At 39.8% G+C, this 24,177-nt stretch overlaps 1 protein-coding gene across 1 annotated transcript in view; it reads left to right on the plus strand.

The window, feature by feature from the left end:
- cdh13 (cadherin 13, H-cadherin (heart)) overlaps positions 1–24,177 on the plus strand; it is a 1,035,536-nt gene that overhangs the window by 511,777 nt on the left and 499,582 nt on the right. Inside the window, exon 6 of the mRNA XM_059651748.1 lies at positions 21,030–21,174. Coding sequence (XP_059507731.1) covers positions 21,030–21,174 — 145 coding nt within the window. The remainder of the gene's footprint in view (positions 1–21,029; positions 21,175–24,177) is intronic.

Consider the following 24,177-nt stretch of genomic DNA (forward strand, 5'->3'; position numbering starts at 1 on the left):
TACCTAGCAGGGTAATGTGATGTCTGCGAAACAACGAACCCCAGTTTGACGAGCCAAACAACCACGACACAGCAGTAAATTTAGCTCTAGAGTCCTTAGCCTTACACGAAGTTTGCTCATTCCAAAGCTTTCCTATTTTACTTCCCTCTATAAAATTTTACTTAGGCAAAATACTACTGCCAGTATCCTCACCCATATTTTGTCCTGCTTGTTTGTTTGATGAGTGATATTGATTCCTTCCTCAATGCTTCAAACTGAGAGTGATAGCAGTCATATTTAAATCTTCTCATGATCTCACTCCATGATCTCCAGCCTGGCAACCCCCACCTCCAAAATCTCCAATCTGTTCTACTGTCTCCAGCATCTTGTGTACTTCTCCATCCCTTTTTACCCTATCATCAGTGCTGTTAGTCAGTCATCTCAGTCTTGTAATCTGAATTTCCTTTCTTTGGTCTATCCGCAACACAACAACCCTCCCCATCATCAGGTATCTTCTTCAGCTCCAACTCCATTCTCTTGATTTTGATTCTATGATACACTTTGTTTTATCATGGATATGCAAGTCAATCAGATTATTTGCTCTTGTGTATCTGTCTGTGCAGCCTGAAACATGTAGAAATACAATGCATTATCTCACAATATATTGCTACGTGCCATGGAATTAATTTGTATAATTGCAAGTTTCTAAGTGCACTAGAGCCCTGTGCTCCCATTCTCCACATTTCAATCATGTGTGAGAAGTGTGAAGAATAACAGAAGCGCAGTAAAGTTATGGCTGCTAGCATTTTTGCTTAAACTCTCAATATTGCTCCTTCCCAGCTAAGTACTGCCTCAAACATTTGCAACTTTTGTCCTCGTCCCCAGTCACCTGATTTGTGAGATTACTTGTCAACTTCCATTATAATTAACTTTCACCTGGCTTATTTGTCCAGTATTGTGATTTCATATTTGCTTTGGGTTGGATAATAGGCTGCCCTAACAGAGGGTGTGAAGGCAGGGGGCACAGAACATAGAGCAGGACACTTTTCTTTCTTCCACTCACCTGTCCCTGTTCTGTTTGAAATTTTAAATTGGTGGAAGAAAAGCTTGTTGACTTGCCTGCCCATAAGCCCAAATAGGAACCACATCATAATGGCCTCATCCCATCCCATTCTGTCCATTATAGTACTTGCTCTGTGGGGGGTGGGGGGGGCACACATGCCACATGGAGTGTCCCACAGGTTTGACCACATGGGCTGGTGTCACGTAACCTCCTTATGGGTTCCCTTGGCCAAATGGAGACATTAACCTTTCAAAGTTGACTCTCCCTTTAATCCCACCTCCCACCACGCTCACACCTTCAACTTAAAATTAGCATCAGAACTTTCAGGAAGAATAGTGAGGATTCATTTCTTCATGTATAACCTGGTAGAAGTGCAGAACTCTGTCCTCTAAAAGCAGTAGATATTAGCTCAACTAATTGTTTAAAAACTAAGATCAATATAAGTTTCAACATGAACTTGCAAAAGGACGTGGTATCAAATGGGTGGATTCAATAAGTTGCATCAATGATCTCACTGAATGTGACAGAGCAAATTTGAGGAATTGAATAGCTGCCCCCATTCCTATATCCTGTACTGATGGTAAAATTGATTATTTTCCTCTTAAGCATTTATGCAGGATTGAATCTTCTAACACATGCGAACCCATTGCTCAAAATTGTCTTAAAAATGAAAGCTGAAACTTAAGAAAAACTGATAGTTGCTTCGAGGGTGAGCATTATATTGCAAATTAAGAGTCTCCACAGCACACATGCTTTGCTGAAATGGATTTCTCAGTCTGGTGAGTAAGAACTAATAGCTCAATGCAATAGATTCTGATCACTATGGAAATCACTGCAAAGCAAATGTGTTACCAAAGTAAGACAAGTGAGCAACTTCTTTAAATGCATGCATTTTAGAGAAGGACAAAACATTAAACCATTTGTAGTCTGTAAACCTGAGATTAGAATCCCCGCAGTGTGGAAACAGGCCCTTCAGCCCAACAAGTCCACACCGATCCTTGGAGCATCCCAGCCAGACCCATCCCCCATAACCCACACATCCCTGAACACCACAGGCAATTTAGCATGGCCAATCTGCACATCTTTGGACTGTAGATCCAGTTGTAGATGAAGAAGCTTCCAAGGAGATCAGAAGAGTGCTAGAATTTAGATTACAACAAGAGACTGAGACAGTACTGGGAGAAGTAAGACTTTGAGAAGGTTTGACAGAATTTTCTGTGCCACTGTTTCCAGGACAACCTGGAAGGAGCTATTGCTGGATCTGGCTTTGGAGAATGAAGTAGGCCAGGTTGATCAAGTGATACTCCATGAACAAAAAGGAAACAATAGTCATTGTATCATGAGGTTTAAATTGGCCATGGAAAAGGACAAGGAGTAATCCAAATTAGGAAAAAAGTTAACTCGAGGAAAACCAAGTTCAATGAGGTTAGAACAATTCTGTACAATGTTTTGCAGCTGAAAGTACAACAGAGGAGACAATTCAATCAAGGGATATTCCCATCTATTGGAAAGGTGGTACAAATCTAATGTTCCCTAAATGACAAAAGATAGCAAGATGAAGCAGAAAAAAAGGTGCATGTGACAGATATCAGAAGGTTGAAGCAAGATTAAACCAAGGAAACAAGAGAATAAATGTTTTTCTGTACAGTGTTCATCAATGAAAGACACAGTAAATTGTATAGTGTATTGACTATAAACTTGTGGGAAAGAGGTAGCACAACGGAATTGCAAGGAAATTAGAGAGAGAGCATAAAAAGGAATGAGGAACGGTGAATGAGAGAGAGAAGCCAGCAACCAACATAAAAGTCAGTCTGCAAGTTACTTCATGGCAAAACAATCACAAAACCTCCAAATGGTTTTACAATTGGAGGCAGGGGAAATGATAGAGGCACTAAATGAGCACTGTGTATCTATCTTGGCCAATAAAGAAGATTCTGCTCCATTCTTAAGAATAGAGGAGTTAGCTGAGACATTTGGATTAAAAATTGATCAAGAGGAGTGTTAGATTAGTTGTTTGGCTTCTCTGTGCAGAACTGCACGGAATGTACCTAAGGTACTGAGAAACATAAAGGTGGTGGCATGCGTTTTATAATACTTTATTATTATTATTTGGTGACTTGGGCTCTAATGTAAGCATAAAAGTTTTTTTTGTTTCAGTTCTGTGAAGAGTGCTTTACGTCTTAAAGGGGCTGAAATGCACTTGTTTTTAGCATTGGGTCCAAACAGCCTTTCCAAGAAATTAGACGATTTAAGATAAATGCCCAAGCAAGCCACCTCGTGAGATAATTGCTGAAGTGTTTGTAATTTAACATTTATGACCGAAAGAGGCTCAAATTATGAGGGGCCATTAGCAAGACCAGTTTAAAATAGGGAAACTTTTAACTAGTGTGGCAGGGGGTTCGGAACCAAAGTTGTAGGTCAGCAGGTGGAGAAATTGAGGAGAAAATAGAAGTTAAGTCAAGTAAGTCTAGTACTATCAGTTCTGCTATAATGCGTGTTTCTTGAAGGCGAATTGGCTTTAATGCAATTGAATAACTTAGACAATTATTAGAAGAATATGAACTTTTCTTACCTGTACTGGCTATAATGTGATTCTTGCCCCATTAGTTTAAATTCCGCAGCTATTGTGTGATTTTCCCATAATGTGAGATCACAGAAGAATGGAACTAACGCGTTATATCAGAACTGACTGAAGGAAGAACTTGCAAGGCCAGGTTAATGAACATGGCAGGACTAATCATCTGAACTGCATTTATTTTAATTCAAGGAGTATAACAAGTAAGGCTGATGAGTTTAGAACATGGATTAGTAGCTGGAGCTATGATGTTGTAGCCATTACAGAAATTTGGTTGAGAGAAGGGCAGGATTGGCAGCTCAGTGTTCCAGGATTTATACATTTCAATTGTGATGCAGAGGGATGGCAAAGGAATGGGGGAGTTGCATTTCTAAATTCAGAGAATGTAAATATCCTGTAAATATTAAGATAGTTGTGGATAAAGATAAAGCTGGTCCTGGGGTAGGTGTGCTAAATTTGCCATAACCCTTAGAAACATTGCTATAAAGGGAGATCTTGGAGTGCAAGTCTATAGTTCCCTGAAAGTGGCAACACATGTGGAAAAGGTGGTAAAGAAGACATACAACATCCTTACCTTCATCAGTTGGGGTGTGTAATGTTGCAGCGGTATAAAACTTCAGTTTGACTACATTTTGTGTTCTGTTCTAGTTGCCGCACGACAGAAAGGATCTGAAAGTTCTCCAGAGGGTGGAAAGAGATTTACCAGAATGTTGCCTGGGTTGGAGTGTGTTTGCTATAAGGGGAAAGCTCCTTCCAGGAGAAAATTGGATTGTTTTTGCTGGAAAGTTGGAAGATATGACATAACTTGATAGAAGTAAAGAACTATGAGAGGCATGGATAGGGTGTGTAGTCCGAGTCTTTTGCCCAGAGTGTCTCCATCAAACACTAGGGACATAGGTTTAAGGTGAAGTGGGTAAGTTTAAAGAAGAGGTAAGAGGCAAGTCATTTACACAGTGTGTTAGGTGCCTGGAATATGCTGCAGGGGAGGTGGCAGAAGCAAACATAACAACATCGCTGAAGAGGCATTTAGACAGACACATGAGCAGGCAGGGACTAGACAATTCCAGACTACGTGCAGGCAATTGGATTAATTCAAAATGACATCATGGTTGGTGCAGTCTTGGAGGGCCATAGGGCCTGTTCCTGTGCCATACTGTTCTATATTCTAGGAAATCCATCCCAGCAGATGTGTTGGTTAGTAGCACCAAAATTGCTGGAAAAAGCCTTGTTTTTAAAAAAGGAGTTAAGTGAGAGAAGTTGATGAGTTAGCCTGCACACATGTCTCTGAGAGAGACAGTATTGACAAGAAACACATCTGATGAATGTGCAGAATTTTGATAAAAAGGACACTGTTTATGACCTTGTCAGTTGCTCAGTAAGAAATTAAAGAATGGAGAAAGAATATTGTTCAAAAGAGTTGAATTTTTTTGCTGTTTATGAGCAATCTTTCCAAATTGTCTTTGGCTTTTTCATTTTTCTTCTGTCTTTTCCTATTTCTTTTCTGTTGCGAACATTGGCAGCCTTATGTGGGTATGTAACAGTAAATGACCAGCAGTTAAACTACAAAAGATATAATTTATGGTTTATTAAAATAATGATGACTGTGGAAATTACAGAGGCATAATTTTTCAAACATCATTCCATACAGTAGTGCAGTTAGTGGACTTTTGTTTGGTATTATTCATATATGAAATATGGGTATTGCTGGCCAGTTCAACGTATGCTGCCCATCCCTAATTGCCTTTGACCTAAGAGGCCTGTTGAGACATCTCCGCAGCAACCGTATGTGATCTGGGCTCACGTGGGTCAAACCAAATGGGGATGCCAAATTTCCTTCCCTAAAGGGACACTGGTGAGCAATTTTTATTTCAAATGGCAATTGAAAATGGTTACATGATCCCTTATCCGCTCCACACTTCCCTCCAACCACACCACACCCGGCACTTTCCCCTGCAACCTCAGGAAGTGCTACACTTGCCCCCACACCTCTTCTCTCACCCCCATCCCAGGTCCCAAGATGACTTTTCACATCATGCAGATGTTCACCTGCACATCAGCCAATGTGGTGTACTGCATCCACTGTATACAGTGTGGCTACCTCTACACTGGGGAAACCAAGCGGAGGCTTGGGGACCACTTTGCAGAACACCTCCGCTCGGTTTGCAACAAACAACTGCACCTCCCAGTCGCGAACCATTTCCACTCCCCCTCCCATTTCTTAGATGACATGTTCATCCTGGGCCTCCTGCAGTGCCGCAATGATACCACCCGAAGGTTGCAGGAACAGCAACTCATATTCCGCTTGGGAACCCTGCAGCCCAACGGTATCAATGTGGACTTCACAAGCTTCAAAAACTCCCCTCGCCTACCACATCCCGAAACCAGCCCAGCTCATCCCCACCTCCCTAACCTGTTCTTCCTCTCGCCTATCCCCTCCTCCCACCTCAAGCCGCACCTCCATTTCCTACCGACTAACCTCATCCCGCCCCCTTGACCTGTCTGTCCTCCCCTCCCTGCTTCTCCACCTGTACTCTCCTCTCCACCTATCTTCTCCTCTATCCATCCTCGGTCCGCCTCCCCCTCTCTCCCTATTTATTTCAGAATCCTCTCCCCATCCCCCTTTTCTGATGAAGGGTCTGGGCCCAAAACGTCAGCTTTTGTGCTCCTAAGATGCTGCTTGGCCTGCTGTGTTCATCCAGCTTCACACTTTATTAGCATGGTTACATGATTGCCATCAGGTTAGCTTTTAATTCTAGATGATTTTTTCTTAAATTGAATTCAAATTTTGAGCCGATGTCACAAGATCCTCAGCCTGTGGTTTCTAAACAGTCGGGAAACATTACCATTCTGTCGCCACCTCCCCTTGTCCACAGAAGTGCAAATATTACACTTGTTTTCAAAAGACGACGAAGGGTAATCCCAGCGATTCCGGGTCAGTCTAACTTTGAATGGAACAGATGCATTAATTTTGTCACTGCTAACAGTTGTTGAAGCAAATGCAAATGAAGTAAGGAACAGCTGTACAACTACGTAAAGGATCAATCCTGTTTAACTAACTTGCTTGATTTTCTTGACGAGTAATAGTGAGATTTAAAGAGAATAATGTGTTTGTTGGACTACCGTCAAATGTCTAAGGAAATGACTAAGGAAAATTGCACCTCGGAATAAACTTTGGGCAGCACAGTGGCTCAGTGGTTAGCCCTGCAGCCTCACAGCGCCAGGACACGGGTTTGATTCCCGCTTCGGGTGACTGTCTGTGTGAAGTTTGCATATTCTCCCCATGTCTGCGTAGGTTTCCTCCCACAGTCTAAAGATGTGCAGGTTAGGTGGATCGGCCATGCTAAATTGCCTGTAGTGTTCGGGGGGGTTGGGTTTGGGTGGGATGCTTCAAGTGGCGGTGTGGACTTGTTGGGCCGAAGGGCCTGCTTCCACACTGTAGAGAATCTAATCTAATCTAAAAGGTACAGGAGCTCCACCGATGCAAATTTAGCTGAGTGACCAAAAACTGCAAGCAGTGATGAAAGGTGATCATGGGAACTGCAGATGCTGTAGAATCCAAGATGACAAAGTGTGGAGCTGGATGAACACAGCAGGCCAAGTAGCATCTCAGGAACACTCTGATAAAGGGTCTCGGCCCAAAACGTCAGCTTTTGTGCTCCTGAGATGTTGTGTTCATCCAGCTCCACACTTTGTTATCCTAGCAGTGATGAAAGGGTTGTGTTTCACTGATGGGCGGAAGCTGTACTTTTGGGTTCTCCAAGGTTCAGTGATAGGACCCCTGCTCCTGATAATGACCCAAGACCATTTCAAAACATACATATGAGAGTAAACTTGGAAGTATTGTGGATCGTGAGAGGAGTGATGTTAAATTTTAAAGAGACAACAGCTAGTGGACATGTGGCAGATGAAGTTTAAAGCAAAGGAAGTGAAGTAATTTACTTTAGTCAGAAAGAACGAGGAGAAGCATGAAAAAAAAGGTAATTGTAGTAAATTTGAATGAAGATACATGAGCGGGGGATGTGGGTGGCACATCTGCACAATTGAAGGTGGAAGGGTAGGTTGAGACAATAATCAATGAAGAATGTGGGCTTTATTAAAAAGGACATTGAGTACAAGTTCAAGGTAGGTGTGAAACAGTAGTTTGGTTACTCATCAGAGATAAAGGATCTAGGCCCAAAACATGAGCTTTTGTGCTCCTAAGATGCTGCTTGGCCTGCTGTGTTCATCCAGCTCCACACGTTGTTATCTATGTTTGGTCACTGGTATTCTCTGTCAGATTCTTGCCCAACCATTTTAGGAAGGATGTGAATTCTGTAGTGAGGATGCCATAAAGACCCACGAGGATGGTTCTAGGAATAAGGAGCACCAGTTAGGTGGGAGCAGTTGACGCTGATCTCCTTAGAGAAGAGAAGGTTGAGATTTGATAGGTGTTAGCTAGAATCATGACAGATCTGGACAGAGTAGATTGAAACTCTTCTCATTGGTAGAATAATTGACAATCAGAACACATCAATTTAAAGTTATTGGTAAAAGAACAAATAGCAATATGAGGAAAGTCCCAATTTTCCAGAATGAATTGTTTATGAATGTGGTGAAAACAGATTCAATTGTATCTCTTAAGAAAGAAAAAAACAATATTCTGAAAAGCAAACATTTGCGAAGATGTGGGGGATAGTAAGAACTGCCGATGCTGGAGTCGGAGTCAGAATCAGAAGAAGGGTCCTGACCCGAAACATCAACTTACCACCTCCTCTGATGCTGCCTGGCCTGCTATGTTCCTCCAGCTCCACACTGTATTGTATTTGTAAAGATATGGTTTTGAGCCCAGCTCGTTCGTCTTTAAGAGAGCAAGTATAGACCAAATGAGCCAAGCTGTACTTCTGTGCTGTACTTACTCAGTTATATTATGAGTATTGGGATGAGGTTGATAATTAAGTTGCTGGGCAAAAAAGTAGATGTTGAAAAAGATTTGCTCAGAGAGAAGCAGCGAGAGACATTTGAAGCATGAATTCCCTCTGCAATAGCGATATAGGAAACAGTAAATGTTTTCTGGTGACAATGGCTGTCAGATAGCCAATCAAGCTGGAGTGGGCAGCGTGGTAGGGATGAAATTCAAATGAAGTATAACATACTGGGCACCAAGGCTAATAATGCAATACACTTATTACTACCGGCTGTAATTTAGTAGTGTTGTTTATGGCATGGCACTGGGTTAGATATCAGGAGACTGAGAATTGGTCTCTTTTGAAAAGTTGACATTACAACCTCAATTTGGAGCAAATAGGTGTTATGTAAACTATGACTGAAATTGGCAATTAGAAACAAAAAAATGTTCTTAAAAATTCAATCCTCGTTCTATCTTTAGGATATATAACATATAGAGGAGTGTAACTTGGCCAGAAGATGCAAAAAATGGAGACAAAATCCAGTGGCAAAATTTTCACTTAATCCTTTGTGTTTCAATTTGTAAATACTTGAAATTGAACGAAAGTGAGTTGTTTCCTTTTCATGTGTGCACATAAAACTTTGTGAAGAAAATTATAAGAAGCAGAGAGAAGATAATTAACTCATAGACAAAAGCCTTATAAGTGTAATTATTTTACGGTGCTAGATTCAATAATTTAATTTAACTTGATTATGATTTCAACTTCAGGCAATGCCCCATGAATTAAAAGATTGGAATTAAAAATTAACGCTGAATGAAAACTATTGGATTCTCAATGAAATTATGGATCCATCACATCTGCTCACAGAAGTTATTAAGAATAACTAATAAATACCATAGTGTCTGAATTACATATCAAAATGTTTAGTGAAGATTTGATTTCTCTGGTTATAACACAAAGTTGTAATTCTTCTGATGGTTGTAATTTTCAATTTACTTTTAAACATAAAAAATGAAAAGTGTCGAAGTTTCCTGACGTGGGGGGAAAAAAAACCTTCTAAGAAGCAGATTAAAGACCTGAGAAGAAAATTTTCAATGATTACTATTAAAATTAGTCTATGTAAGGTTTTACTTTATACACAGTGGAAAAGTAAGTGTTAGCCCAAGGGTTCAAAAGACAATTAAAGTGCTTTAGAATGTACACCGAAATGGTACAAGAATTGATTTAATGATTGAAAAATATTTTTATTCAAATTATAAATTAGATTGTAACATGTAACTTTCAAAATAATTTAGGAATGTAAATAATGATTATCCATGGAGAATATGCACTAATGAAGATTATGCATTTAAACATTCTTGTGATTGCCAACTGTGCTAAGGTGTCAACTCTATGTAAATCATTGTTCAAAGAATTAGCAAGTACAGTGAAATCCACAGGTACACTCCTGCAAAAATCAAACAGCTGATTTAAAAAATGAACACATCTCAGAGTTAACATAATCACCTTTTTACATTCCATTATAGTTCATATTCAATCCAGTACTAAGAAAACCATCGACATAGTGTTAGATGCTCCTATGTTTTCATCTGCTTCAGTTATAATCCATGCACTGGACACTAGGGACACTGGAAGTATAATGTATGTATTATCAAACAGTGAACTATTCACTTAATTTGGTAAAAAAAGCAGAGAAGCATCCAGACCTAACCTTAAAAGGCTTCCCTTTCTGATCAACAATTCACAGGAATATTAATATGAAAAGCAAAAAGGTCCAAATTAGCTGAAATACTATAAGACATAATCAAATTAGTTTCAGATCTTCAACATCTGCAGTTCTTTGTTTTGTCAAATTAGCTGTCCAATGTTGTGATCACTAGAATTAACATAGAAATGATGCGACAGTGGTAGGTTCTGTATCAGTTATGCCAAAGGTTGCATTAATGTTGGATTGTATTCTGATCTTTTGTTTACACCGTATTCAGCTTAAGCATTACTTTTAATAAAATCTGCACTTATTTGAGTTTATCTCAGTATAAAGACATTGTATTGGACTGAGTCAAATGACCGCAAAGATGGATAAAATTTTCTTTTCTTTTACCCCTTTCCAATCCATTCATACACTTTTTTTTATTGATCTGGTACTGACAATTTAAAATGGTCTTTTTAATTGCACAATTTGTAGAAACAAGATCAATTCACCAGGATAAATTGGTTAGTTACTCCAACTGGCTGTAAGAGGTATGATTATGCAAACCAAACTTCAGCAAACTTTTACAATTCTACAAGAAACTATTTTTGCCTGTCATGTAATTATTTGTAGCGGCATGATCTCAACACATTTCATACAAATACATTGTCACTTACTGCTTCCCTCTGCAGAATGCCATTAACGGTTGGATACTTGCTAACAAGTTAGGAAGCTCAAATCAAAACACTTTGGCAGAGTTGCCTCCATATAGGTGGCTCCTGCAAACAATATCATTCCTCTGTGGAGGTAGGAATGAAATAGATTCAGATGGACTGACCTGGTAACAATTTGGAGGTAGCTACAAAAGTTTGGATAGAGACTAGTGTCAGTCTTCAATTCTTTCGTTTGTTGTTAGTTGAGTTGTATTCGAGGCTCTTGGGTACTTTATCTGTCATCTCTTGCACACCCTCATGTTCCATAGCCCCACCCCAAATTCCCTTACCATCACACACCCTGTCGTGTCTTCCCTGTGACCTCCACACTCGCTTTTAAAACTCATTCATGGTATGTGGTTGTTGCTGGCTAGGCGAGTATTTATTACTCATCACTAGTTATCCTTGACAATGTAATATCGAGCTGCAATCTGTTTGATGTAGGTAGACCCACAGTAATATTGGGGAGGGAGGCCTTACGCAGTCTGCACCATGTACAAAGCCAATGATCCATACAATAACAATGCCACTTTGGAAATGCCCATGAAAAAAAATCCCTCAGCAAGCTGCTTAATAAGTTTAAAACGAAAACTGTTGGTCTTACAACCTAATAAACGTGTCAGTTTGAAAGTATCATGTAATGTTTCAACAACCAAAGCTTTACCCCATTGGAAAGGGAGACTGGAAGAGTGCATGGCGATCATGAAGAGACATGAGTTTGAGGTTTAAAATCGATCTTTAAAAAAGCTTGCCAAATCCAAACCCCTCACAGTGAGTGTGAACCATGACTTCTTCAGAAGCTGTTGGGACAGCAGGAAAATTGTAGAGGATTATGAGGTACATTCTCCTCCAAATGAACTATCTGATTGAGAGGGCAGGGTCTTTATCTAGCCCCAGCAGAAAATGTTGCGAATAGATGCAGGAATCCAGAAACTGGATACCACCTAGTAATTTTAAACAATTCACGCATCGACCTGATTATGCAAGAATCCTGGCTTTATTTTTTAAACTCAACCAGATAGTGCATGAAAGAAAGAAAAAATTCTGTTGTCATTTTAATTTCATTTAAAGGCATAAACTATTCTAATTTAATTATTGCAAGCCTCAAGCAATTGCCTTGTCACATGGTCAGAATAATCCTCATGTATTTGGTGTTAATTAGTATGAATTTGAAATGCTCTTGGAAATGTAATAAAACGGACAAAAGCTGTAAATATGTTCAACGTTAATTATTCATGGAAAATCCACTCAAACAAAGTAGTTGTGATTTTTTAAAAAAGAGGCCGTTTGCATGCATATATTCATTTTATAACATTAATTGGTCTGATCCCAGGTCTTGGTAACTTGGGACAAGTCAAATCACAGAATGAAACCTCGCTTGACAGGTCAAAGGGTTTATTTTTGCAGCTGGATACCATTGTGGTTAATCACTAAATATAATCATATGAGTCCGCTGATTTTCTTTAGCAAAATAACACAGGTGTATCGCACAAAAGAAAACAAAAGCAAAATATTTTTATGACTAATCTGAGGAGCTCCTGAGATGCTGCTTGGCCTGCTGTGTTCATCCAGCTTCACACTTTATTATCTTCTATTATTGCTCATAACTTTTTGATTTTTGCAACAGTAATACATGGCTGTCTGCAAAGCGATTCTCACTCTTCAATAAAAACATAAACTTCTGGGGAAGTTCTGGGCCTGGCATTATCTTTGAAGAAAGAAACTGAGTAAATGTTTTGATTTTAATGTGAGCTCAGAAGAGGAGAGAACAGTGTATATTATATCCAAATGTACTGATAGTAAAATAAGTTGGAGAGCATGTTGTGATGAGGGTCTATAGATAAGTTGTGGGAGTGAGAAAAAATTTGGCAGATGGAATTTAATGCAGGAAAATGTGAGGTTATGAAATTGGTAGGAACATTCAAAAGACAATTATTTAAATGGACTACTGCAGAACAGTGGATGTGTAAAATCCGAGATAACAAACTGTGGGGTTGGATGAACACAGCAGGCCAAGAAACATCTTAGGAGCACAAAAGCTGACATTTCGGGCCCAGACCATTCATCAGAAAAGGGGGAGGGGGAGAAGGTTCTGAAATAAATCGGGAGAGAGGGGGAGTTGGATCGAAGATGGATAGAGGAGAAGATAGGTGGAGAGGAGACATGTTAAAGAGGCGGTGATGGAGCCAGTAGAGGTGAGTGTAGGTGGGGAGGTAAGGAGGGGATAGGTCAGTCCGGGGAGGACAGACAGGTCAAGGGGGCGGGATGAGGTTAGTAGGTAGGAAATGGGGATGTGGCTTGAGGTGGGAGGAGGGAATAGGTTAGAGGAAGAACAGGCTAGGGAAGTGGGGACAAGCTGGCTGGTTTTGGGATGCAGTGGGGAAAGGGGAGATTTTGAAGCCTGTGAAATCCACATTGATACCATTGGGCTGCAGGGTTCCGAAGCGGAATATGAGTTGCTGTTCCTGCAACCTACGGGTGGCATCATTATGGCACTGCAGGAGGCCCATGATGGGCACATTGTCTAAGGAATGGGAGGGGGAGTGGAAATGGTTTGCGACTGGGAGGTGCAGTTGTTTATTGCGAACCGAGTGAAGGTGTTCTGCAAAGCGTTCCCCAAGCCTCCGCTTGGTTTCCCCAATGTAGAGGAGGCCACAACGGGTACAGCAGATGCAGTATACCACATTGGCAAGCGTGCAGTTGAACATCTGCTTGATGTGGAAAGCCATCTTGGGCCTGGGATGGGGATGAGAGAGGAGGTATGGGGGAAAATGTAGCACTTCCTGCGGTTGCAGGGGAAAGTGCCGGGTGTAGTAGGGTTGGAGGGGAGTGTGGAGCGGACAAGGGAGTCACACAGAGAGTGGTCCCTCTGGAAAGCAGACAAGGGTGGGGATGGAAAAATGTCTTTGGTGGTGGGGTTGGATTGCAGATGGCGGAAGTGTTGGGGAATGATACGTTGGATCCAGAGGTTGGTGGGGTGGTATATGAGGACGAGGGGGATTTTCTTTTGGCAGTTATTGCAGGGATGGGGTGTGAGGGATGAGTTGCGGGAAATGCGGGGGACACGGTCGAGGGTGTTCTCAAACACTGCAGGGGAGATGTTGCGTTCCTTGAAAAACGAGGACATCTGAGATATACAGGAGTGGAATGCCTCATCCTGGGAGCAGATGTGGTGGAGGCGAAGGAATTTGGAATAGGGGATGAAATTTTTGCAGGAAGTTGGATGGGAGGAGGTGTATTCTGGGAAGCTATGGGAGTCGGTGGGCTTGAAATGGATATCAGTTTCTAGGTTGCCTGAGACGGAGACAGAGAAGTCCAGGAAGGTGAGAGATGTGTTGAAGATGGTCCAGGTGAACTTAAGGTTGGGGTGGAAGGTGTTGGTGAAGAGGATGAACTGTTCAAGCTCCTCATGGGAGCACGAGGCGGCACCAATACAGTCATCAATGTACCGGAGGAAGAGGTGGGGTTTAGGGCCAGTGCAGGTACGGAAGAGGGATTGTTCCACGTAACCTACAAAGAGGCAGGCATAGCTTGGGCCCAAAAAATCCTGGCAGGATTCAAAGGGAACTTGAAGAGCAAAATAATTCAAAAACATCAAAAGCTTCTGAGATTCCCTTCACACCCTCCCTCCACAGAGAAAATCTTTATTTTTGTAACTTCTACAGTTGTAGGAGGAACAAGGGTTTTGTTTTAAGTTTGAAAGGGTGAAGAAATTATTGAAACTTACTCTCCATTTGCTATAAAGCAGTTAGTTTTTCTTTCATACGTTAGGATTGCTTCATCTTAGTAAGTGCAGAGAATCTAATACTCGTAATTGGGAAATGGTGTGTGTTCTTTGTGTTCCTTGCCTTCAAGAGACTTCACCTCAAAGGAGTTCATGTGGCAGCTCTGCCTTTTATTTAGTCAGCTTGGGCTTTGCAAGCTGTACGTGCAGAAATTAGTTCATTTTTGTTATATTTACTTCATAACTTGTGACATGTTTTTCTTTCTCAAATAAACTAACCCACTCCTGACAAGCAACTGGACTATGACCATTAACATAGCAGTTAATTTCAGCATAATGCAGAAGGGGAAAAAACATAATGATGTATTTAAGCAGAAAATTTCACTGAAGGAAAAAGTTATGGTGGCAATAAATAGTGAAAGCGAAACTATAATTTGTTGTTATGAAAGCATAATTGATCCTCGCCCAGTAAATCCATTTTTCACCTAAAAAAGACATGATATAAATACAAATTGCTGTTCTGTCCAAGTTCCCAGGATTCTGGTAGATATTCTCAAGGTTACTGCTGTGAAGTTTAGAGTTTCACAGGTTTATCTGATTATTGTGTTGTTACTGGGCAGAGATAGACAGTCAAATCAAATCAGCCTCCCCCGTCTCTGCACTCTGAACACAGAAAACTTAAAACTTCAAAAACCATCAAAATTGACACAAATTGTTCTTAACCAGAGCTTTTGAATAACCAGTATCAGACTTTGTGAATAATAGATACAGGTCTCCAGCTTTATAGCCTGAACAAAAGATTCAGAAGGTTATTAATAATACAGTAGCTTTAGCACAGCAAACTTCAAGGAATTTTAAGTTGTTTATAATTTAAATGCAATACTCTTCAATTCTAGTCCCCATTCTCACAAAGACGAATACACAACCGACACTGGTAAGGGAATAAAAAAAAGGATGAAATATGAATATGAACTTGCCAGTTCACTTAAGCAGTCTCCACGATACATAACATTGTCAGTGATGGGATTGTATTTTGTTTGGTTTCTGTGAACACCTATGCATGCAAATAGCTTCCAGTAGGCTTTGAGAAATATTCACTTACTTTGGAGATTCTATTCTCCAAACTGTCACAAAGTTGATAATGAAATGATAACCAGGGAGCAATCAAATCTCAATTCCATAGCTTTGACGGGAAAGATCCTTCTGAATTAAACAGGGTTCAAACTTTGGTTCTGCTTTTATTGCGTTCCCTTTCTTTGGCTGCTGGGCTCTGTAACTTCATATGAGGCCCTGTTAACTTTCAAACATCTGTCATCTGTTTGACCATAATACCTCTCTGGAGTTGAACAGTCATTCAGGTATTTTGAACAAGAACCAACTTGTAATTAGCATCAAGGCCTGGCATTAAAAAACAAAGAGAAATTTGATTGTTATATTTGGAAAAAACGTGCTGCTGCTCACAGTTCAAAGGTCTCCTCCAGCTCTCTGACCACAGTTCACAGCTCCAAACAGAAGAAAATTGAGAAAAGTAAAATAATGAAAAAAAAACATAGGTTCTAACAGTACTTCATTTTTGTGCTTGCTATTATTTAGCTAGAAGCAAAGACATTGCTGTAGAAATTTTCGTTTTCTGGATTAGCATGTGAGCGATTAGCATGGTAGAACATAGGAATGTGCAGCACTGGAAGAGAATATACAGTTAATAGGTTAGACATAAACACTAATGTCTCAAATTCCCTTTCTCTGAAATATGCATCCAGTTTACCATGTCATCTCTTTATTTAACTCCTTCGACATTTATTTTGTGTTTATCGCCCTCTGTGCAAAGCAATGGAATCTCAACCAACTGCTGCCCTCTGCTAGCTATACTTCTTAATATCAAGAGATTAGTGGTAATCACATTCATTTGGCATTGCTTTGTTCAAAATTTTAATAAAGGTATGATAGCTAGATCGTGTTGTTTAAAATTGAGCAATGCTGGTGAATTTTTAATAAGTTAATAGAAGGCTTATTTGTCTTTTTTTTTCATTCTCGAACATAAGAGGGAGCTTTCCCTGGTATAGAAGGATAGTGTTGAGTGTTTTGCTGGCCTACATCATTACTTAGAATTGTCAAGAGGAAAGTCTAATTCAAAAGAAAGGATAAAGTCATGTTTGTTACAGGTCAGTTTCTTAATATAATGGAAGAGTTCTATTTTACAGCATAGTAAACAGCAACAGGCTTGGGATGAAACTGTTAAGATGTCATGACATTTAGAATGTGAGGCTGGATGAACACAGCAGGCCAAGCAGCATCTCAGGAGCGATGCTGCTTGGCCTGCTGTGTTCATCCAGCCTCACATTTTATTATCTTGAATAGCATCTGCAGTTCCCATTATCTATGACATTTAGAATATTGGTTCTATACTCTTATTAACTCAAATTTCTAACTTTGCCAATTCTGTTTGTTTGCCAAAAATATGACACAGTCAGACATCTGCTTGTCATGTGATCATGATCTGTCTAGGTTTCCTGGAATCATTAATGGGCCCCCTGACTTGTATTGACGAATCATCATGAACTGCTACAGTACAGCAAGGCTTGTGATAAGAAAGGCACAAAACAGCCTTTAGCAAGCTGGAGAACATAATTTGAGGGAATAGAAGTCCAACAAAAACTGTGAGCTTCACACCTCATTCCCTCCACTTCCCCCACCACCAACCCACCCATACCACTACCTCCCCTATTTACATGGTCAAAGCCCAAGCAATGACAAGTTCAAATATGCAAATAAGCTCTGCAGAGAGAGCAGCTTTTCTCATACTGACTGTCAGTTCTTGCGGTTGGTGTTCAATGTAATGGTGCAGCTCAAAGCCTGGATTCCCCTTCTGTTAAATACACTTGACGTGTCCACACTCGAAGCGTGTCGGTAACACTGCTAGGCTTGCTGTTCATAAATGGGCAGTCTGAAGGGGGCATGAGTAGAATGGAGAGGACACTATTGTATATACCTCCAATGCTCTGCCTCTACCTTCTGTTGGGAATGCGATACCAAGTAGATTGGCACCAAGTAATGATGCTTGTTTAAGGAATTGGGGTAGGCACGATGGGCCAAGTGGCTGCCTCTGCGGCATAACAATTCTGTGATCCTTTGACACTATGCAGCTAGAAAGATAATCTGCACGTGTCTGTGTGTGTTTTAGGCTCATTTGAACAATATTTCTCCTTAAATTATTCCAATTCCTGTTGGGATGCAATATCTATGAAATGAAAGTTTTGCGATCATTATTTTCTGATTTTTATTTTCTCTTTTAAAGTTGCATTACAGTTCTTCAAGTACTTTGTGATGGTTACAGTGTAGATTTAGCCCTAAAAAGCCCATTCCAAATATTTATTAATGCTTTGCATGAAGTATCTCACTGGAAATGTCAAACACATTACCACCAACACCTCAGAGAAAATAAGTTATGTGCAGAGAAGCTTCTTTTCTAGCTTGAAAATAAAACAAAATGGTTTATACAGTTTTTAAAATGGTACTGTGATTCTAACCTTTGAGTATGCAAGGTTCTTTGCAGTCTTTAAACATTCTGTGTCTGATATCAGAAAATTATTTGGTTTAAGGGTTCAATGAATAGTCCTTAAAATTAAAGGGATAGAAATGTCATGGAATGCTCCTGAGAAAATATTCTTCAGGACAAAAAATTAAATTTATGATATAAATTCAAATTTAATCTTTGTGTTAGGTATGCTTGATATAAGAGTGCTATCTTTTTCTATTCAGCATATCCAGTTTGAGCTTACGGCTTGACTTTGTGCTGTGTAGCTGGAGAATAAAGAGCTATCATATTTCATCATGTCTTGAGGACATTTTGCAGTGCTTCATAACCAATTATTTATGTTTTGCGGTATAATCACTGCAATTTGTAAGCACATAAGACATCCAGCAGTCCCTAGCCCCAGTAGACAGGTATTGCGTTGGCATAATACAAAGGTGATGTCGGAGTGCTAGAACCTGGTTTTTGGGTAGCTTTAATACTGAAAAGGGTAACAATCTGTGCCCAATCTACATGTCCATTTGGATCATTCCTAACTTTGCCAGGCTCTTTTTTACCCTGGTGTCAGGCATTTCCTAAAGTAGGCTTTAACTGATGCCTTTTGGACAAGGCACTTTCTCTGGCTGTCTGTCTGTCCGTCTATCTCCTTTTTCTGTATCTCTCTCCTCTCCTTTCCCCACTTCCTGCTCCAATTATTTTCTGTTACTGTTTTTCTCTCTTTCCGTCTGTCTCTCACCCCTCCCCCACTCCATCCCACCATCCATCTCCACAGAAGGAATGTCCTACCCTTCACTCTTTCTCTGATGCACTGATGGTTTACTTGTTGCTGCCTCTTGCTCTTATCCAAAATTGGAAACATTAATCGAATTTGTTCCTAATTTCCATGCTCTTTTCACCTTCACTCTGTCTGTCTCTGACTCTTTCCTCCATTTCCTTGACTTCTCTATTTCTCTATTGTCCACCAATATCCATTAAAAGTCAGCCATCTCCCATAGCTACCACTTACACACCTTCACATCTTGTTTCCCAGTGGAGTATTTCCCCAGGGCCTTACATTTAAGCATGTAAGTCCTGCCCCAGTTTGCCTGACCAAAATGCAACACCCCATATATTTATCTAAATTCAACTTCATCTGCCACTCGGCCTGTGTGATCAAGGTCCCATTGTGCTCTGTCCTAACCTTTTTCACTGTTCACTATACAACCTATTTTGGTGTCATCTTCCAACTTACTAACCATACCTCCTATATTTGCATCCAAATCATTTAAATAAACAATGAAAAGCAGTAGATCCAGCAGTGATCCTTATGGAACACTGCTGGGCGCAGGTCTGTACTACTTTCAATTTCATCCTCCGCATTCACTGCTCACATTGCAGGCTCCTTTACATTGGTGAGACCAAACAGTCTGCTTCACTGCTTTACAGAGCACTTCCACTGTGTCCATGGGAATGACTCAGATCTTCCAGTGGCTGGTTATTTCAGTGATTAACCCAGCTCTCATGCTAATATTTCTTTTCTGTGCCTGCTGCAATGTTCTAATGAAGCACGACACAAACTCAAAGAATGCCACCACGTTTTCTGTTTGGGTATTTTGTAGCCTCGAGGTTTCATTATTGGTTTAAACTGAGAGCTTGAACCCGTGATGTTTGTTCTCCATTTTCCTGATATTACCACACCCTCCCTCCACAAGCCTTCACATTTTAATGTCTTTTTTACTCAGCCAAGAGGATTTATTTTCACACATTTTTGCCTTAATTGACACCCATTTTCGATTTCCTCCTTTTTCTGTGTTAGTGTTTGTGCCAATTAGTTGCTCAGAGAATTTTCTGTCCAAACTCTAATTCCTTTTGTTGATTAAAGAAGGAATCTAAATCACTCACCTTGGTTGATCCTTTGCTGTTCATCAAATAACCCCAAAGGAGACCTCCAAATGAAACATACAAGACCTCAATTTAGTATTTGATGTGAAGATTGGCACATCTGATAATGTAGCATTCCCCGCATTACTGATGCTTGAACTCTCAAATTTCTGAATTTGGGATTGGGAACACTATCAAATGATTCAATGTTGCATCAAGTTTACTGCAAGACAAAAATAAAAGCAGAGATCTTTCTGGTTGTTCACAAAGATGGGAAAGACTACACCACATTCGAGGTTTGAAATTATCGTCAGCAGAAATTGTGAACAAAAAATTACCGTGCTTACATTGCAGTATTTGGTCTTTTAACAGAAATAGCTATTTTGATGTGTTTATTACAAAAGTCATGAATTATTACGCGGCTGCATAAAGTATTCAATTACTTGCACGATCAAAAGTAATGTCTTGGTTCATCTCAGTCTGAGAGGGTGATTAGAACAGATTCAAGAGAAACTTATGAAAGAGAATTGGAACTATGAAAATAAAAATGTACAAAGTTCCATAGGAAGAATGGAGGGGGTGCGAGACTAATTGGTTACCTGTCGCAAAGCACTGTCAAATAGCATGATGGCCAAATAATAATTTTTTTCCTGGAAATGTCTATGAATTTTATCATTCCTTCAATTCAATAGTCCTAGATTGTGAAGAGTGGAATAAAATTAGACACAGTCTCAAAGTGCATCTTAATACTATTTTTTACAGTGTTTTTTTGGCTTATTTTTGCAGCTGATTGCAAATAGGTTGAGTAAGATGTAAATGTGAATTGATTTTCTGTGAGCTGAGAAATCTTTAGAATGTTACTTATTTTTGGTGGAATTCCTCTGGGATTAACTTGTTACCCTAGTCCAGGACTTTTGAAAGGAAATTGCTGATGTGAAAAAATTTTTGGTGTATGCTTTTGTCACTGTAATAATTCAACTTACTCAATCCATTTCTATCTCAAATAGCTGCAAGTTGAAATTACCGAGCCCACTGGGAAACTCCTTGAAGGACCAGCCACCCTGTACATCACAATTATTGATCAGAATGATAACAAACCTCTCTTCAGGGAAGGACCGTACGTGGGCCATGTCCTGGAAGCATCCCCTACTGGTGAGTTAGATCTATAGTTAGAAGCTGTTTCTTAAAAGAAATCTACAAGACATCTGGAACCGTGAAGAAATTAAATGCTCCTAATAAATATGCGCTGAATATTTTAGTTAAAGTTCATCTTGATGTGTTCTTTCTCCCAATTCTTATGAAGAGTTTTGTCAACATTTCACTTTGCTGAGTTAGATAATTCTATACAACTCTAATGGTAATGATTTCAGCATTTTGGACTATTGATTATAATTCTGTCATTTAATGCTAAACTCTATCATTATTTTCTCTTACACATCCCGTTAATAATTGAGGGCCAGCTGGCAAATTGCTTCCGGGCCTTTGCCAATGTTTTTTGATCATTCAAGGTTCACCTAAAACTTACTGTGATAGAGCACTGGCAAACCTTGTGCTGTGTGTAGTGCTAAGGCCCTACTGTCTATTCTAATGCTTACTTAGAGATCTATTTAGAATCAAATGGAACCAATTGTAGATGAATTACAGATGAACAGATGGAACTTCCCAGATTTAATTTCTCAACATTACCCTGGCACACTGTGGTCCCATCTAATTCAGATATTAGATTATTGAGTCTGTCAAAAAAGATTGATTTGTCTTCAGGCTTTCGTTGTCAGCCATGCTGTCTTTGTGACTTATTGCCTTCAAGGAAACATTATACCATATCAACTTCTTCCAAAGGAAATAGTTGTTGCCCAATTGCTCAAATCCAGGTCTAAGCATTTGCTACGTGGAAAATAGATGTCAGGCACAACTCAGCATAACAAGTCACCTTGCTCCTGACAACTTAAGAGCACTCTCTCATCACATTCAGTGGTGGCTTGATCAAGTGTAGATGTAAGGGCTGGAATTGCATATGCTTGCCTTCCTGTAATTGAGTTATACTTGACATCAAATCTCATGTGTGTGAGGCTCAAGATTGAGACAACCAATTCTAGAAATTGTAGTCATTTATCTCACAGTATTCTCATTATCTACAGGCTGCTTTAATATAGGGACAGTTTGTGCCTACATCTTATGTTGATATTCTCAATATTACCAGGTGTAGTACCCTATCATATATTTATAAAGCAAGGTCATTTGTGGTCTGTTTTGGATAATGGCTCACAACCATGATGCTAACTTAACCCATCCACTCCTGGATCTTTAAGGTGCATTGTCTTCAGTATGGAGGCAGCACATCCCAGCAGCTGATTTTCATCTTTCATCTTCCACTTTCATCTGCACCAGTTTAATTGGAGAGGTTGTGCTCTTTCACATACGCGTGGATAATCTTACCTCATAGCAGCCTCTCAGGTCCCAGAGGAGGACTTCCAGGTAAGAGTGAGCAAGATAACAAGCTGCCTTCCATGGTCTCCACATCATTCCTTTGGCTGCCACAGCTTCAAAACCTCACATGTTGTTTTGTCATTGGAACTCCAGTCAAGATCATTTTAGTTTTATTCTATCAAAAGCAAATTTTTGGTGTAATCCCACCCTCACTCCTTGTCTAGTTACAGAATTGGGAAGTGTGATACCAATGGTGTGACTCCATTAAAGAGCTTTGGCAAAGGCTGATCCTTCACCATTCAGATTCCTAAATCAATATTAGTCCCTGGCAGAATAGCATGACTGTGTTTTTAAAAAAAGACACACGTTGGCTTTGAGCAACCATTCTGCTGATATTCTCTTCTCTGAAAGAGCCACCTGACCCCTGCTTAATAACCCCTGGTAGCAGCAGAGACAAAGCCTCACTAGGTTAACCTTTGTAAGCTATTCATCCCCTACTACTTTATGATGCTGTATTAATAACAAAATGTTGAGAAGTTAAGGGCCTGTATGGCTTCTGGAAATGGAACAGAGGACACTGGAAGAAAGAATAATCATGTCTTTAACTGCCTGCATATCTCAGTGCATGTGCCAAAGAGCCAAATGCTAAATGAAGATAAGATGATGAAGATAAATATGAAAATTGTCTAATAAACAGTAAAAAAGTGTTAGAATCAAATTGCAGTTTTATTCTGTTATACTTGGTTGTTTAAAGTGCTAATTAATTTATTGGGAAGTTGTCCGAATAAACCCACCCAGGTATTTATGCAAGTGAGATCACTGGAGAATTCCAGCTGCATGTCTATCTGTAAATGTTGATTTCGCTTTGATGTTACTGAACTATTTGGTGAGGTGTTAACTCAATTAAAACACTCTCAATTGCACGACTGTTTACAAGTATCTGAAGGTGCAGATTTGTATCAAATATTAAGATACTCAAACAAAATGTCTCTCTGTCTCATGTTTTGTCACAGTTGCCTGCTCACATGTTTTAGCCTTCTCTAAAATAAGAATATCACACAAATGCATTGGTTGGCTGTCATGATGAGCAACAGTGTTTTTATTATGAGACTAAGGTCTTCTTCAGCCTTTTCCTCTGATGTTCTCATTAACCAGCCAGGGTTTGAACAAAATTCAATTTATGACTGAAACAGAATGAAAGAAGACATGTTAAAATCTCGGTTACATTTATATATTTTATTTGTGGTGCTGTTCTTCGGTAAGAAGTTTGATTAAACCATGTATGGATGAAGAAGGAAATACATTTTGCTGCACACTCCCTGCATCAAATGAAATGACATTGAATTACGTTGAAGCACCACTCTCTTCTTGGGCTTTGTGCCCCATATTATGATGAAAAATAATGAATGTGCAGTTGGAAAACCAACAGCATTATAGACAAAGCAACTAAATAATTTTTCTGACAACTAGTAGATTTCCAGTGATGTTTAGTCCTGGATGGTTTGAAGCAAGGAATATAAGAGTTCCATACATCTCCCTTTTATAGACTGATTTGCTTTGATCATCATTAAGGACTTGATGTGTTCTTTGCTTTTGAGGACTTTGTTCACCTGGCATTGTGGGTTTGGTGATCACGAGCCCTCAGAGGACTCAACACCAAGTTGGAAGTCAGTGAATTCAGTAATGCACCTGATGGACTCAGCATCATTGAATTAATTTAGGGCGGCA

The sequence above is a fragment of the Stegostoma tigrinum genome, chromosome 16 (genome assembly GCF_030684315.1).
Source record: "Stegostoma tigrinum isolate sSteTig4 chromosome 16, sSteTig4.hap1, whole genome shotgun sequence".
Classification (NCBI taxonomy): Eukaryota; Metazoa; Chordata; class Chondrichthyes; order Orectolobiformes; family Stegostomatidae; genus Stegostoma; species Stegostoma tigrinum.